The sequence below is a fragment of the Hesperophylax consimilis genome, chromosome 9 (genome assembly GCF_061612785.1).
Source record: "Hesperophylax consimilis isolate HC1 chromosome 9, BYU_Hcon_1.0, whole genome shotgun sequence".
Taxonomy (NCBI): Eukaryota; Metazoa; Arthropoda; class Insecta; order Trichoptera; family Limnephilidae; genus Hesperophylax; species Hesperophylax consimilis.
The window spans coordinates 13,548,837-13,567,532 of record NC_142844.1 but is presented as its reverse complement, the minus strand read 5'-3'; the positions used below and the strand labels follow the sequence as shown (position 1 = coordinate 13,567,532).

General features: G+C 33.0%; 1 protein-coding gene and 2 non-coding genes across 3 annotated transcripts in view; 2 read left to right on the top strand and 1 right to left on the bottom strand.

The window, feature by feature from the left end:
• Nucleotides 1-834: 834 nt before the first annotated feature.
• oaf (BRICHOS-like domain-containing protein out at first) overlaps nt 835-18,696 on the bottom strand; it is a 242,068-nt gene continuing 224,206 nt past the window's right edge. The window contains exon 5 of the mRNA XM_089635629.1: nt 835-4,263. Coding sequence (XP_089491755.1) covers nt 3,995-4,263 — 269 coding nt within the window. The 3' untranslated portion in view covers nt 835-3,994. The remainder of the gene's footprint in view (nt 4,264-18,696) is intronic.
• On the top strand, nt 9,380-9,498 carry LOC149420944 (5S ribosomal RNA). Its single transcript, XR_016302664.1, has one exon. It is a non-coding gene; the product is annotated as a 5S ribosomal RNA (ribosomal RNA).
• LOC149420943 (5S ribosomal RNA) lies at nt 9,821-9,939 on the top strand. The gene has a single exon (XR_016302692.1). It is a non-coding gene; the product is annotated as a 5S ribosomal RNA (ribosomal RNA).

Sequence of the window (18,696 nt, the reverse complement as noted above, 5' to 3'; positions counted from 1 at the left end):
AATTCGGTACGAGTTTTATATTAACACAATGCTCTACCGTTTTCTTCCTCCATCAGGAGAATATTAAAAGGATAGTAGTTGCTAATTTGAAACGTCTTGTAAATTAGTAACTTTATGCTGGACAATACATATTTGAAATAAAAATATACCTTTTGGAAACACCACTTTTCGTGAGTTTAAGGGTTAAATTGCTATTGTGTAAAAACCTTCTTAATGGTGGTAAGAGTATAACTTCCAAGTCATTTTTTCATACTGAACAACAATACCTTATTTAAAATATATACCGAATAAGCAAGAGTCCAGACTGCATGGTACCAGTGGGACTATGTTATTCACAAAATGGGTATTTTTGTGAATAACATAGATGAAGGGTGTGGGGAGGGGAAAGAGATGGGAAGAGAAAAGTTGGAAATTACCCGACTATTCAGATCTAGTCACCAAACAGAGATAAAGCTATTTCAAGTGATAATTCGATTCTGAATGGTGGTATTTTATCAGTTCCATACTAAGAGTATCCACAGATCTGAAACGTGTTGCAAATATACGAAAATGGATTATTAGTATTAACTATTGTTTAATTTAATTAATATGCCATGCCATGGAGTTCGACCCTAATTATAAAATCTATACCTGAAAGAATGCGCGTATGATCTAACTAACTGGAATGTAGAAAATAATACCATAAAGTTAGTGAACACATATTACGCAGTGATAATATAAAATATTTGATTATCGTATTATTGATATCATATTAGTTAATAAGCCAAGTTTGTCCACGAATTTGGTATTGTATAACATGTAAGATATAAATACGAGTAAACAGTTTTGTATAAATAGCTTTATTGAGTTTGATTTCATAAACAGATTTCTATTAATAATCGGTAGGTTGAATAATGAGTATAAATATTCATATGGGTAGACAAATTAATTAGTACAGTAATACCTCAGTAAATGAAACGCTCCGTTATCAGTAAAAAAATGGCAGTATAAGTAAAATTCATCATGGAAACATAATTCTTTTTAATGTTTATTTTACAAGGCATCCTTCAAAATTACGACAATTCGTACTCGGCATTTTAAGATAAGTCGAACCGCTATAGATAGAATTTAATGTATACGAAGCATAAACACAAAATGATCTAATAATAATTAAATAACTTATAAAGCGCCGTTTTTGTGAAAAATCACAACAGGAGCGCTGTACAATTTATTATGAATTCCAAGTCACCGTCTAATTTTATTATTTACAAACAGATTAAAATTCAAACAAATACAGTGAAACATACTTTCCTGGCTGAACACTTCAGATAAACACACTTCTATTAAAACGTAACTGGACATTGATTTTAGATTTGCTATTATACACTCCATTAATATTGATATTACATTTATTGGAAGATTAGTGGCAAAAGTAGACTTGATATTTCTTTTAAAAGACTGGGAATTTAGGACTGAAGAATTTTAATGAAATGACCTTAAAAAGCTTACATAGCTTACAAAAAAAACTAAAATTTTACACATTTAGTTATTTACAATGTCGCAGACTGTGAAGGTGAAAAGTTTCTGACTTTACGGATAAGACTGTCTGAAAAGGTGAGGTTTAAGTTTAGTTCTGAATTCTGTCGAGTCTATAATCATTCTTAAATCATGTGGCAGTCCATTCCAGGCTTTATGTCCTGACACTTTATTTAAGGGATTGACTGATTTAATATTTAGAGATCAATTAATTGATTTTAAACACAAATGATAATGACAGAGTAGTTATTTTTAACATATTGTGTATTTGCTGCAGTAAAAAAATTATACTCGACGACGTCGATATCACGGAGGATAGGACGCCCGACTCGAAGTCGATACTCAAAGCGGATACCGATTATAGCGGTTCAGCTTATGTTACATTTCAGGACAAAATATTAAATTTACATTTTATCTTACAAAAACGAGGTATTACTGTATTGAATTTTTTTTACTTATAATTAAATTGGATTCTGGAAAAAGACCATGGTTGTTCGAAAACTTTAAATTTGTACACAAAATATTTGTATAAAATAAATAGAGGGAGAAATTACTCTCCGTCACTGGAACGATTATATTCAAGGTCAAATAAAAGATTAAAATATTGAATTATAAAGTCACCTAAGGACACTTAGTTAGGTATAAAAGCTTAACGTGAAATTATGACAAAGAAAAATCAAAGACTTTAATTAACGACGCGACGTCTAGAAATATAATTACAAATTCAATAAAATATTCCAATGATAAACCAAAATTAATTGTGACGAAATTGATACAATTTTATAAGGGATAATTATTTTGTAAAGCTTTGACATTTATTTAATAACTCAAATTAAAACGGGGATTAAATACTATAAGATTAAAAAATACACATATTGGTAGTTCATAATCATTACCTATAGATAAGTCGAAATAAAAGTAAATTACTAATCTGTCTAAACATTTTTTATATACGAAGGACCACGACTGAATGAAAAATGAATTCATCCGTAATGTCAAGGCATCGCAATTTATACACGTTATAATTTTTTAAATATTCCTATATCAGTTTTTACACTCGTTCCTACTTTAAATACACACATTTTAACATACGACAAAGAGTGCTTTAAAGTTCCTAGTAAAATTCCATTTGAATACTTGGTCATAACAAAAAGCTTTTTCGGACCCTCCAAGAAAATAAAAGCATGATAAAGGCAAGTATCAATAAAAAAGTCTTTCAGATAACAGAATCGTTTAAAATAAAGAATCTTAAGAGAAAAGGAATGAAGTAATGTAAAGCAGCGACTTTTAATGTTCACATAATGCGCATTAAAATAAAATGTAGAAGTTTATAATAATCGAAAATTAGTGAAAACTTTTACGAAATAATTGAATCTGACAGAGCTTTTTAATGATCAATTAAATAATATAACTGTCGAATATCAAGGGTTCATAATTTCTATGATATAGCGGATACCATACATGACATTAACTATAAATTGAAGAACCTTCTCATTTTCTTTAAGTGGCCCGTATGTAATATTTTAAAACAAAACTGGCTGAAATGTATGTAGTTGAAGGATGGAAAAAATTTTGCTCGCATTTTAAAAACCGGCAAGTATTATCACATTTTACTTTTGAAAGATCAAAATATGGAATTCCATGAAAGAGTTATTTTTTATAATCGGTTATTTCGAGTTAATTGTCTTGGCTCCAGTATGCAACCCAAGTGAAGCACTTACAACACTTCTTCAGGCTTAATTCCACAGAAGAAAAGCTCTAATCTTTACCCTTTAGCTTAACAAAACATTATGAGATGTGAAGATAATGTTAAATGAGAAAAAGGAATTCCGGAGGAGTTAGTCAAATGATGAATTCGCTGTAATTCCTGCTAATGATGAATGTTTTACTTAAAATTTCTACAGAGTTTTCATAAGAAGATAATACACAAGATAAAGAGATCCGCTTCGCTTATTTAAGGTTAACTACGGAAACAATTAACATTTTGAATTAAAAAGTTTAAAAAAATATTCTCATATTCATTCGGTTTTACGTCAAACAAATTATAAAATTGTTTTTTAAATTAATGTGAATAAAAAAAGTTAACCGCTTACAATGTATCTACGCATGATCTTCAAAAGTCTTCACAAGACTTCGAGACATGTACAAAATGTTTACAGAGTAAAAATCGTTGTTTTATCGATTTGATTCGTTATATAAAATAGAAAATCTAACATAAAGAGCTAAAAAGGGCGAGAAAAAAGGAAGGAATTTAGGCATGTATCAAGGGATTGTTTTTGAATTTTAGAAAACAACAGAACAATACAAAAAGCAAAATGATAATATCGTGAGTGTATATAATATATGGAAAACTTTGAGATAAAACGATAAGAATGTCCGCAACGACAGTTGTATATAAAAAAGTGTTCATGATGATGCACTGTGGAAGGAAGAAAAGCACTTTGCGCAACCTTCCGGAAGTGTGGTGGCTGTTTGAGGGTCATTCGTCCCAGAGGCAGTGGTGCTTCCTGTGCACATAGTAGTCAAACAGCTGGCAGCGCCGGCAGGTGTTGATGCCGCATCGGTAGGAGAGGGGCGCAGCCGCGGGGGGCCCGCGCCCTTTGCAGTACTTGAGGCCGCAGGGGTACCAGCCCACGCACACCTCGAGGCGGCAGCGGCAGGGGGCGCGCGCCTCGCGGGACCCCCGGCACGCGGGAGCCGTGGCTGGGAAGGGCTTCACCGATTCCTGGAACGCCTCTAGTGAAGCACCTGTAAAGAAAATCATTATTAGAAATCATTAAACAGAAATCTTCTTGTGAGGCGGGTTGCTTTCATGTTTGTAATTTTGATCATGTTATTGCAATAAACGCCCGGGTTGACAGCAATTAAAAAAAAAGAGTCTTTTCCGGTCGATTAGTCTTCCCAATGATTTGTGTAGCAACTGCCGTCTATTATTTATAGTACATACACATCTATACATATTTCTGAGTTATATTGTTTGGAGTTATTATAAAGATCAATTTAACAACAAGGTGGTACGACGAATGGTAGATGGTATATTTGATAAAGACATAAACATTAATAAAATTCCATAGCTTCACATGAAGAAGCAATAAGATCCAAGACGAAGCGAAAAGAGGTAAGGAGAAGTAAAGGGGGGAGGGGGAGAAACAATACGAAGAAAAAATAAGCGCGAAAGGGATGGAGGGGCCAAGAAGAAGCAAGAAGAGACAAGAAGAACCAATAAATACAAATATAGGGCAGGATGAAACAAAAACATATAAGAAGAGAATAGGTGAGCCAAGAAGAGTCAAGAAGAAGAACGAAAAGCGAGAAGAAGCCAGAAGAAGCAAGAAGCCGAGAAGAATAAAAAGAGCCAAAAAGAGACAAGAAGAACGACCGTTCAGTAGCTGAAATGGTATCGCTTTCGGGTCCCACCCAGACGTAGTGTGTTCAATTCCTCGGCTGGCCAAGTCCTCCATCACAATACACGCAACATTTTCCACTTACTGTGGTGGTAGAAGGAGATTTTCACATTTTGTAAGGTTATTCGTAACCCAGGAATGTTTGTCTTTCTTTTAAAAAAAAAAGAAAAAGATAAAGAAAAAAAGAAGAGATCCAAAAATAGACAAGAAAATCCAAGAAGGGCAGAGAAGATGCAAAAAGATGAAAGAAGCTCCCCAGAGGTGATATCGCACAAAAGCGGCACTATACAAATTGTCCAATAAATAAATACATAAATAAAAAATAAAAAAAAGAAGAAAAACAACGCTCAATAAATTTCTTTATTTCTGCCCACCCTAAATTCCAATATTGGCTTATTAGGTGGCCATACAAAAAATACTCATTATAACATGAAATGAGGAACTTTGACGAAACGCTGGAAAAATGGAAGGAAATAGCGAAAGACAAAACCAAACTTCGAGAGTCAATCCAGAACATATATGCCATGAACGAAACGGACTCGGAGAATAGAGACCTGACAGAATAAATAGAAAGGGAAGGATGAACAAGGTAGAAGAGCCAAGAAGAAACAAGAGAATCCAAAAAGAGTTAAGGTCAAGAATAGCCAAGAATAGACAAGAGTATTCAAGAAGAGCCAATAAGAGGCAAGAAGAAGAAAACAGAAGAAAAAAGAGAAAAAAAACGCTCGATAAATTCCCGTTATTCCTGTCCATCCTAATTCAAATACTGGCTTATGAGGTTGCCTGTATACCAGACGATTAAACACTAACATACTTCCTCTCCGCAGAACACGTGTTCCAAGTCCTAACAAATCAGCGCCCCCTGGTGTACCGGGGAAAATAATATCCCTGAGGTGCTAGATCACCTTTGGGGATGATGTATGGAGGGTCTTTTAAAGAAATAAGGAATAGAAGCTTCTGTGTAGGAAAAATATAAAAGAGGTGGATAATCATCCGGTTGGAGAGTTCATGGGGTCTCGCTCAATCGGCCTCTTTAAATCCGGCCAGTCGCATCCGCCGTCAAGACCTGGCAAAACCTCACCTCGTGTACCCGAGCACCTCTGATCAGTCCCGTTCCAAACGTAGCAAACTTGGGTTACCCATGGCAGAGGGGTTAGTTATTCAATGATGTTGGTTATTCAATGGAGCGGCGGTACCGATCCCCGTCTGCCAAATTGGTTCCATGATAAATCAACACAGTGACCAATAAACACACATTTAAAAAGTGATATAAAGTCATTAAAAACGGTGAAAAAAAAAATTTAAACCTAACCTAACCTACTTGAAAAAGTTTTTGCTTCATCACTTTCCATGACTTTATATAACTTTTTAAAGATGTGATGAATTATCATGTTGATGATTTATCCGATCACCCCCAAAATTATTGGAATTTATCAACAAAAAAATAGTAGGTATTATATTGGTTTCCGAAAGTATAAATGAAATCGTATTGAAATAATGCCAACATATAAACTATAAAACTAATTTACTAACCATCGTTTTCCGCTGGGGTAGGCAGAGAGGACGGACCGCCAAACAACTCGGTTTTGGCACACACTCCTTGCCTCATTTACATTCATACATACTCTTCTATTATTCTGACTCTTGACATGGCCCGACTCTAGTATCTGATTCACTTGGTCGTGTCATGTCTTCCTCGGGCGTTCCCGACTTCTGCTACCATTCATATTTGCATCGTATATTCTCCTTACACAACATATAAACCGTATATTATTAAAACATAAAAAAATCATCTAGACATGAAAACTGGAACAAACAACAGTTTTTTTTCCAAATAAAACGTAAGTATCTTTATTTAATAGTAGGTTTTATCATGCGATATTCAAATTAAGTGTATTTATTGTATGAACGTATTAATAAGATGATAAATAAAATAATAAAGAAATTGGTGACAATTTTAACGTATTACGTAATGTAGATTCGTAGAATCTGAGAAAAAGTACATGGTAGCTGATGTCATTATGTGCTGTTCGGCGTAAACATAATTTGATTTCGAGTCCCATTTGATTCAAATCATACGGAAAAATAAACATGAGCAATACCTCATCGGAATGGGAATATATAACCACTACACTTCTTGATGAAAACAACTTTTGAAAGCTCGGAAGTTAGGATGTCAAAAGCCATTATTATGAATTTAAATAGAAATAAATGAGACTAAATGTCAATTTTAACCCTGATAATTCAAAATTTTTTTTTTTTGACATCCGAATAAATTACAATTTCACAATGCGAACTGACACTACTAAGGCGAAGCTTAATACTAAATCACTATTTTGATTAATCTTTATAACGAATTGGTGTACATTATGAATACCAAAAATATGCTATAGATAAATTGAAGGTTTTCCTATAGTTTCGCTTGAGTTAAATACAAATAAAAAAATAAATTACTCAATAAAAAATATAAATGTAAACTACTATAAAAAATATTTTTTCAATAGAAATGTATGAACGCGCAAAGGAAACAACTTTTTAAAAACACAGTATTATAGCTAAGATTATCTGTGACAGTTTCACTTGATTAACTTTTTTGCTTTCTTATAAAATTATTTACAAAAATAAATAAAAACAAGTTTTGTGCTTGAAATCGAACGTTTCAAGACTCCGTTTGTCAAGCGATTTTAGTGTCTATTACTTAGAATATAAGGTATACCGAAAATATACACATTTTTGGCTTGTAGCTTCCTCTTAAGAGGTAGAGCTGCGCGGCGTTTTTAATACAAAACTTAAATTTGGCAAAAATACTTGACCAAACCTAATACTTTCAAATCTAGAATCAAAATGTGTAGGACGTATCTAGTCAATGTGTTCCTTTAATTATTGGCGTTTTAAATAATAATACAAAATATAGGCCATTCATGTTTTAAAATTTAATTTAATGGCCTGTATAAATTAAATTTTTCATGATTTTAAAGGCAAAATTTGTCATTTATTGGTAATTAAATTGACAAATTTTGACAAATGGTGGTTAATGGTAATCATTTAAAAAATAATCTTGCATAACCTACCATTTAAATATAATAACAAATAAAATATAACTAAAACAAAGGATATTATTGGGTCAATTTTTTAAATTTATATACGACAAATTTGTGTTCCAACATAAATTGGTCGTTTGTAATTTACATAATATTTACCCGTTTAATCGTTTTTATTTTTTTATGTATCATTATACATTTGCGTCGTAGTAGATAAGGCGAGATTATTATTATTTAATTACAATTAAAGCACAAAAAATGCGAAAGTAATGCCTACAAACTAATGCAATTTTTTTTTATGACCTACATATAATCATTTAAAACAAACATAAGCAAAGTAGCACACAACCTTTACTTGATATTTGTTATATCTTTTGTTAAAAATCAGTTTGTATTTTCGCCTCAAATCCAAATTAAAGTTTTAAATGAAAAAGGCCGCGCAGCCGTTCCTTTTAAATATTATATAGACAGGTTTTATCTTCTCGGAAAGAAATGCTAACAGAAAACAGAATACACATGTTTCAGAATTTCATAAATATAAAGTTGAAATATTTTGAGAATATTACTCAAACGAGTGGGGAAATTTAATTTATTTTGGAGAAAATTTTAATTGTTTAGGATTAAATTTTATTTACTTAATGCTCATAGAGGTATTATTTTCCTCGAACCACGTTTTATAGTAACATTTTCCTAACAAAGGCAGCAGTAACGAAAACTAATACAGAAACTTCGTCTTCTTTCGGGCACGAAACGTGAAATAATTAAAAACAGCGGTTAAAAATAAATACGAGTAGAATCTAATAACTTGGTCTGAATAATGGTTTGATGGAAATTAATGAAGAAGAAAAAAAAACAAATATTCTCTGGCGGAAGTTCAACCTCTAATATCTCATATTTTCGTTGATTAATTACCCTCTTTATAAAGTCTCATAATTTATTTTCCTTTTTTAATATTAAAAAAGGTTATGATAAAAGCCGGTGCGATATCATTATCATAACATAAATAACCGAAGACATTTTTAAAACAACTTCTTTTTTACTTGAAAAAAAAAAATGGGTGTGTCAAGCCTACGCAAGACAGAAGTGAAACTTCTAGTATTCTTCTCTCTCTCTCTTTTCATTTCATTCTCTCTTTTTTTCTGTCTATTGACATATTTATAAGTAGCATGTGATAAAAAAAATTAAAAGTTATAAAAAAAGAAAAAAAAAATTAGTTAAAGCGGGGATCGAACCTCGGTTCTTCACGACCACAGTCGTGCGCTCTGCCTGTAGACAGCGAAGATGAGTTAGGAGAGTGAGTTAAACTAGGTATATAATATTTACACCTTGCTAATGTTTTCAGTATTATTAGGGCTTTTTTATACTAATTTTCATATATTTATTGGCAGGTAGAGTAGAAATTAATATTGTTTAGCGTTTGCCAACGACCATACCATGTTGAACACACCGGTTCTCGTCCGATCACCGAAGTTAAGCAACATTGGGCGCGGTCAGTACTTGGATGGGTGACCGCTTGGGAACACCGCGTGCCGTTGGCCTATTTTTTATTTTAATTTCATGTTTTTTTTATTTTTTTATCATTACTATAATTAATAATATCATAAAATTCTTTAACTTTTCAAGTATGCTACAGGCCTAAAATATTACTTAGTGGATTGATATTATGGTCAACCATTGAAAAAAAAAATTCCTACAAACTTATTAATGTAATTACGATCTTTTTCAAGCGCGTATGTAATGATTATTTTTATCAACCTCGCACACACCTTGCTAATTTTTTCAATATTATTAGGGCTTTTTTATACTAATTTTCATATATTTATTGGCAGGTAGAATAGAAATTAATATTGTTTAACTTTTGCCAACGACCATACCATTTTGAACACACCGGTTCTCGTCCGATCACCGAAGTTAAGCAACATTGGGCGCGGTCAGTACTTGGATGGGTGACCGCTTGGGAACACCGCGTGCCGTTGGCCCATTTTTTATTTTAATTTTATGTTTTTTTTCATTTTTTTATCGTTAACATCATAAAAAATTTTATATCATTCTTTAACTTTTCAATTATGCTACAGGCCTAAAATATTACTTAGTGGATTGATATTATGGTCAACCATTAAAAAAAAAAAATTCCTTAAAAACAAAAAAATAATATTCCATGGCCGAGAATCGAACTCGGATCAACTGCTTCGAAAGCAACTATGCTGACCATTACACCACCAACGCCAGTTGTCGAGATGAGCTAAGAAGCATTTATATTTTACTTCAAAACTTTTACTACATCAAATGAACTTTAATCGGTCCCGCATTTTCGTTTCGGTCATGAGTTGGTTTTACTCCTCGAAATTGCATGACGCGCGTAAAGAAGTTTCACTTCAAAAACAAACCCGTCAAAGAACAAAGTTTTTTATTTATTCATTTTATTTTAGCGATTTGTGCATCAAAACTTTACAATTTCAAAATTAATTATAATTTATATACTATATTTTTCTTGCTTGATGTGGCTCATACCATACACTTTGAATACTTTGTATAGTAAATTATTTTGCATATTCACTTTGTTCTTTTTTGTAGCCTGATTTCATTGCACGTCCTTGTGTTATGTATGTGAATGTCCTTGTTGTATATAATTTTGTTTGAAAAGTGTAACAGTTTGTTCATTATTTTATGTATAAATACCATCGTGTTAAAGGTTTTACTGTTGGTCAATATAGTTTCTTAAACATTTTAGTTACTTTTAGAAATCTATTTCTAGTATTAGTCTAATTGGACTATTTTGGAGAATTTACAACTTATTTTGTTCTCTGACGTTCTAATCTTTGAGCAGTAATCAAAATGTGGAGCAATAATGGAGTTGTGCATACTATAATACATGTATTTTTATTAATAGGTGAATTAGAAAAAAAAAATTGGTTTGATTGAGGATTTAACCTTCCTTCCCAGGGATTGACTAAAATTAGTGGACCGCGCTATCACTTAAACCAAATCCTAATAGGATGGTACCGAGAATTATTTCGTATATAAACTGCTGAAAATTTTAATAATGTCATCCAAATTCCGATAAATGCGTACCTGTGTGAGCGATTACCACCAATTAAGTGCTTTGTTATGTCGGCAGATAGACAACTAGTCTATCTGCCGAGTCTCAGCTCGATCGGATGTCGGGAAGTGGGTTAATTTCCAGATTCCATTTCATTAATTTATTAATTTATCCATTCACTCACAGAAACCAAATCTAAATTCAAATAGATTTATTTAAAAAGTATGTTAAATTTTATCAATCCATTAAAAGCAACAACGAAAAAGTTATAAATAATGAAAAAATATTTTTTAATAATTAATACCGTCGTCATTAAACCAAAATAAAAGTATGTTAACTTTAAAAACATTTAAGCAAAAAAAGTGTTTTCTGAAAGTACTCGTAAGCTGATTTGAGTTTGAAGTAGGGTTTGTGTGAACGAGTACGTTGTGTAACTATAAAAATAGCAGCCAAAGTTGAATCAGTGACAAGATCGGGAGCTTTTTATTAATACTCAAAGGTCGAGATTGATAATAATAAATACATAAAAAGATTTATTAAAAAAATAACACAATCTTTAAATTGCCACAGAATGTAAGTACTGATCGTTGGTTATTCATTCGCAAATGCATGGCAACAATATCATAATTCAAAACATTTTTATCAGAACTCATTCAAAATACATGATACATTTTAAAAATTGTTTGCCTTATTGGGTGTTAAATTATTGGTTTTTAATTTGGTAAATAAACCATTGGAATTGGCGATTGTCTCAATTCATCAGAATTTAGGGGGTTTTATGAATATTCAACGCGGGCCATTCCAGGCTCCCATTCATTGCGCGCCGACAAATTATTATCAAAATAAGGAATACGAACGGAGAACTTTAATAAAACAAAGGAATCTACTTGTGTTTCCGCACTACAATGGTGGCGTACTGGATATAACTTCACAACGTACCGAGACTAGGAAAAGAGGCCATTTGCAGACAACGAGAACCGGAAAGGGGCCATTCTGCAGACACCGTGGCCGCAACAATAATATATTGTAACAATTCCACACAATACGAGAGGGAGAACTACAGCATTCACAATATTGCACCTGGAAAAGTAATAAGAATATTTACGAACCCTTCGCCCCGATAATCAACAATTTAAGGTATGTATGTGAAATTTCGTCGATCTATTTCGCGGTTGTTTACGCTATGCTGAAACCGTCTACGAGAAACACTCTAAGTATAAAAAGACCCACTTTAAAGTCCAGAGAATCAGTGAGGAAGAAAACGCGATTACGTGAAGTGTATTGTCTTTTTTGATTCGGTGTCTTCGTACACCCGGTCACGTAAATTCAGGGGGTTGAATCGTGGAGACGTCCTGTAGAACGTGTAGTACGACCAGTTTTTCGATTGTCTCAGGAAACGTGATAAAAGCTACTTCCGGAGGCTGTAGCCGGCAATGGAGATGGCGATAAAATTGGTACGTGCCTTCACGACCCGGTGGTTCACGGAATGGGAGGTGTCTATTCCATATTATCTCCGGATGTAATCCGATTTGAACGGATACGGAGGCGCCCGGAAGAAAACACTACGCGGCCATTGTACATTTCAGTGCCGAATTGAATTTCATTCACGTCATTACGGGTAAAGTAGGTGGGATTTTAGCGGCGCCCCGCGCCAACACTACAATTCGGCAAAACAAATGATTGGAAGCGACACAAATGCAATGCTACATATGTTACCATAAAGTATAGAACAAAGGATTGTTTATCCATTTTAGCAATCATCGTCCACACACATGTAAAAACTAGGAAAACATAAGTGCCTGCTTAGAAAGCGGTATGTAAATTCTTATATAGCGTAGACTTATATTGAGGGTTAGGTTTGGGGACCCCTTGCACGTACCCTATGTACATATTTTAAAGACATTAACAAACAAACCCAAAATAATTTATTTTATCGCGGTACCATCCCGCGTGGTTGTCATATTATGCGCTTAAAATAAAACCTAAAACTCCGCGATTCCCGAAAGTTTAATCACGCCAGAATAATTTATGAGGTCATAGGGGTTCCGTGTGTAAAGCTCGCTGCGAATTAATCGAGCATAAAAACCTATGTTCTAATTCAATAAAAAATACTAAATGTCCAACAGCTGCCGCTATCGTCGCGTAAAAAATATCATGGTTTGAATATTTTACACAGACATACCCGACTTTCGAGGGATTTACCCAAAAATATTAAATATTCCGTATTCTCGGAGGACTAATATGAGGAATTACTCCATATACTGAACCCCAATTTTACAACCCTTTCAAGAACGTACACGACTGAAACATTCATAGTGTGGGCACATCCCGGGCGAACTGCGGAAATGAATCCAGGCTGTATTAAATATTTAAAACACAACCGCGTTCCCCGATACCCGAAATTGAAAACGGCCCGATTTCCTCTTTCAGGGGCGGGCACTTCCGTACACCTTGCGCGGGTGTATTAACTATCCCTTGTACGTTTGTCGGTAAGGGAGGCGAGAAGACTGCGTTAAATGGTCCCCACACTGACTTGCTCGGCACGGCAGGGGTAGGTAAACGCAGACCGCTAACAGCCTCGTCGTAACTTCTCCCTATGCATCATAAACGACGCATGTAACAGAAAGGAAGGTTCAATTCAAGTTTTCAACAGCAAACCCCATAGACATCCTAATTGATAGATTTGCCCTAACATGAAATTTGAATATCGTTTCGACGAAGCAAACCTCGTGATGATATTTTTGGCACCAGGAGGATTCGAGAATGCTTTGAAGAAACTACGACATTAGTTGTGCGTTGACCGCCGAAGAGTACCCTGCGCAGAAAAGTAATATCCAGTTTGGGAAACAAGCCGAAATTTTGTTCCCGATTTGTGATTTGTAGTTTATAAGATTTTTATGCGCGCCATTGTAAAAAGAACTAGTAATTCGTAGGAATATTTTATTTTAGAGAACTGAATAATGATATTACAATGCGAGTTGCCCGTATACTGTCAGATTCAATTATTGATAAATAACAGAAAGGGAGATGGTCACGCGCCTCCCACGCTCCTCGCAACTCTAATTTCTCTGATTGGCTCTGATCTATCAATTTGAATGTCAATGGAAAGAACGCGGCACCACATTTGCGCCTTGGCGATGAGGTACTAAATCGTAGCTATGTCTTTTTAAAGCACCAACAAAAATGTTGATGGTTGTTTTGATATGTGTTTACTAAAACAAAGATAAACGAAAACTTTCGTAATCATAACTACACGATTTCTTTCCTTCACCCCACAACGCAGATGTAATGAAACAAAACTGCGTAATTGAAAAATGAATTACTAACATTGGTTTTAATCTAAAAAAAATTTGACATTAAAAAAATTCAATTAGGAAAATTTGAATAATTATATTATAGTATAATAAATTTTTAACACCGAGAAGGCATATTTTTTATTCAAAAAGAGAAGGTACCTTCTACCTACATGTGTAAAGCACAAATTGTTCTCTGAGGAGGAATGGATCATTGTACCGCCGACTTTTCTGTTTCCGACATGCGTAGGCTTTTATTTACACACTTAATATATACGATGAAATGTGAAGAAGTGCCGCTTCTGTTTTGAACACAATTGAATTTTTTTAACAACACCCACGTTAGTAAACATTATTGCGTTTCACATGTTACATTATGACGAACTGCTGCGCGGCCTTGTTCACGAGAAACTTATATTTAGATTTAATTTAGGCTAAAATACTAAATAAACAGAATAATTATTTTTGTAATCAAAAGGCATAGCAAATATCCAGCACGGATATTTGTTAGCTGCTTTATTTATTTTTATTTTAAATTATAGCTGCTTTATTTATTTTTATTTTAAATTATAAAATACAGGCCAATAAAAAGATCAGATGTTCACGATTTTAGAGGTAATTTTGACAGTAAAAAATTGTGATGTAATTATTAACAAATAATATTTCCCAATATACTACGTTAATACAATGATATTTATTAATAAAATAAAAAAAAATGGTAAAAATAATTTTTATGTCTTTTTGTGTTTTTTATGGTTTTTTTGTGTTCCAATGTAAATCGTTCGTTTGAAAATTAAATTTAAGCCCATAAAAATCGATTATTTAAAAATTCGTTTTTTTAAATTTTGTATTTAATTATATTTGAGGTTCCATGATAAAAACAATTCAACACACCTTTAAAAAGTGATATAAAGTCATTAGAAACGATGAAATTTTTTTTTAAACCTAACCTAACCTACTTAACCCAGTTAATAAAGTTTTTGTTTCATCACTTTCCATGACTTTATATAATTTTTTAAAGATGTGATGAATTATCATTTTGATGATTTATCCGGTCACCATATTTGCATAGTAGAAGAGGTAAAATAATTTTTTTAGTAATTATATTTGATTCAAAAACAATTGCCAAAAAATCGATTTCTATAATGGCCCATTTTTTATAATTTGAAACACAAATTAATAAAGTAGCACATATCCGTACTAGAAACTTTCTAAACCTTTAGAATATTTTTTTTTTCTTTTTTGTTGGATATTTTGGCCTCAAATCCAAATTTGTGGTTTGGTATGAAAAAGGCCGCGCAACCGTTCCTCTTAAGTGGTCAGAAAAAATTGCGTAAATTCTACTGTTTGAACTTAAAGCTTTTCGTATAAATTTATTTCTTTTCATTATTATGCAATGCCGAATAAGAATTCCGGCTGCTCGGAGCAGAGGACGAATGACATCCCAATTTGGGGAAGAATAAGAGAGACGAAGGTAAGCAGGTGTCCATCAGTCTATATATTCAAATCTGGTAATTAAACATAGCTAAATATATTTCAAGGGATTTTTTTTCAGAAGGACTATCTACACTGGAAGTATCTTTCAATCTGTAGTCTAAATTGAAAGAAAATTGAAGCCTTAGGAATAAAAATGATTTGATTTTATTTTTATATGATTTTATTGAAAAAAGCTTAAATGATTGAAGGAAGGGAAGCATGTACACATTTTACAACAAAGACATTCGAAATAGATATTTTATGAACGAATAATACCTTGTTAACATCCCTTGAATAGCTTCAAGGGCCATGAAAATAATATTTTGTCCGAGTAAAAAGGAAATTCCACCGACGTGGATTGAATATAAGAGATAAAACATTGAATCTTCTCCAATATCGACTTAAAGAGTTTTTTTTTAAATTACGTATGGTGCCAGAATGTTTTATTACCTAACAACATTATATAATATGAAATATTGGATCAAATTTGAAAATTGAAAAATGTTAATAAAGTTTTTCTATAGGCTGATTAAATAAATTAAATACATAACAGTTGTTAAAATAATGTTTTGTGCAATTCGAACAGGGGAGTCATCAATGGAAGGATTTCTGTAGAATTTTTGTTATTTAAAGAAAAATTAAATACTGCCTGCTAAACTAAATAATTGTGCTTTTTAAAATAAAAGAGGAAAATTTATGATGTATGAAAGACAACACTAAGGAAATAGCGCAGAAATGTACAATACTGAGAAAGTCATTAAACATTTTCATAACTTAAAAATGACAGATGAATTGTTATTATTTAATTGTTTTGTAATTTGGTTATAGTGAACAATCTGAGGGATGATGAACAAGATTAACAAATGGACGCTTAAGCGTATTCGTTGAGGGATGGTAATTGGTTTTAGGCGATGCAAATTATATACTTGAGTTGGATCATGTAGGGAGTCCTAATAATAGAAATGCATATATGAACGTGAATATAGGAAGTAGTGTGTACCATGGTTTACACATCCAGCATCCATTAAAGGTTAGAACTGTATTTCCACAACAAATCCAATTTCACCATTAGCTGAGCAACGCGAACTTTAATGAAATGAAAGCGTCAATTGCAATCATTGGAACGTGCTCTGCCACTGCAGCCGAGGAAAGGGAGTGCGTTAACATTGATTGCTACAAAGCCGAAAAATTGGGCACTAAATTCGGGTTCAACCTCTAAAACCCGTGTCTAGCAAAACCTCTCCATATACTCGTACATTCCCACAGCCCAGTGGTTCTTAACCGGTGTCCTTCGTAACACTAATATTCCACAAAATTAAGAAAATATTAGAGCTAGTGAACTACACTTGAATAAACCTTAGCGTAAATGTAGACAAGACGCAACTTGCAATCATCACGATGTGCTAAGGAAATATATTATATTATATATAAATAATATATTGAGATTTTAGTAATCTTTGGATCCTGATGAAGAAACTATTGATACTCAAACATGGTGATAATAACTTTTTTTCCCAACATTGTTTTACACATAAGTTAGATACACATTTTCAGAATAAAAAAAATACAAACGTAGGTATAAATGTTTAAAAAATGTAAGTTAAGGGAACCCACAAAGGAACTGTCTGTGTGTGGGTAGTATAAAAATAAATTAAGAGATTAGGGAATTTATTATATTCGCATTATACCAGATATTTCAGAAATCGGTGAAAACTTAGCTTTTGCTTTACGATATAAGATATTCCATTTTAAGAAAGGATAAAAGTAAATACAAATATTTTAGATACAGTTTGTTCATTAGTTTTTCGTGATGGTTATATAAACATCGTAATTTAGAATGTTCCGTGCAAAAACGTTCAAAACCACTACGTTCATAGTCAATATGACCAACAATCTTCTTTTTATATACGACTCGATAAACATGGAGGATATTAACAGACAAATTTAAAAAATCAAAAAAAATCATCATACTCTGCTACAAGAAAATTATATATTAAATAAATCTAACGAGATTCCCTTGCATCTACCGCTAGAGGCGCTGTCAGTGTCTAGTCATTTAAATAGGAAAGCTTTGGTTCTAGTCGGGGGAGGTTGGGGTTTAAGAGTTGGGGGGAATTGCAGAGCGTGTGGCTTTTAATACCGACCCATTATCCCCTTCCTAGTTAAAGCCCGAAGGGGTAACATTACTCGGAAGACCGATTAAAAAATCGTCACGGATTCTAATGAGTTGAGCTGAGCAGGATTCGGAAGAAAATTCAAGCGGATTGCGTGAGATTAATAAAGGTATTGGAGTTATTAATTAATTTTTAATATTACTGAAACTAATAATTCGTAGTATCGTCCAATCCACTGGTTTTTAAACTTTAATCTAAAGTTTAATTTACTTCAATCGTTTAAACTTTGTTCCACTTATTTATTTGGGACTTATCGGTTAAATTCTCATAACAAGATTTTCCCTCTTTACTTACCTCGGATTTTATAAATGCCCCAGTGTACATTGATCCACAGGTCTGACGATATCCCTCGCAGAGAGAAGCCAGTTAGGTTTGAAATAAATATATGGAACAAAGCTTTAGCGTTTTTTAATATAATAGTGGAGGAATTTGAATTCAGACGCAGCAGAATCACGATGGAATTTTAGAGTTCGTTCCGTATGATTGTAGTAAGTAATAAATGTAGTTTTAACTCAGGAAAACCGTGTTATGTTGTACTGGGTTCCATGATAGCTCAACACAGTGGCAATTCAACACACTTTTAAAAAGTGATATATAGTCATTAGAGACGACGAAAATATTTTTTTTCTTAACCTAACCTAACTTAACCTAACCTACATAACCCAGTCAATAAAGTTTATGTTTCATCACTTTCCATGACTTTATATAACTTTTTAAAGATGTGAAGAATTATCATTGTGATGATTTGTCCGG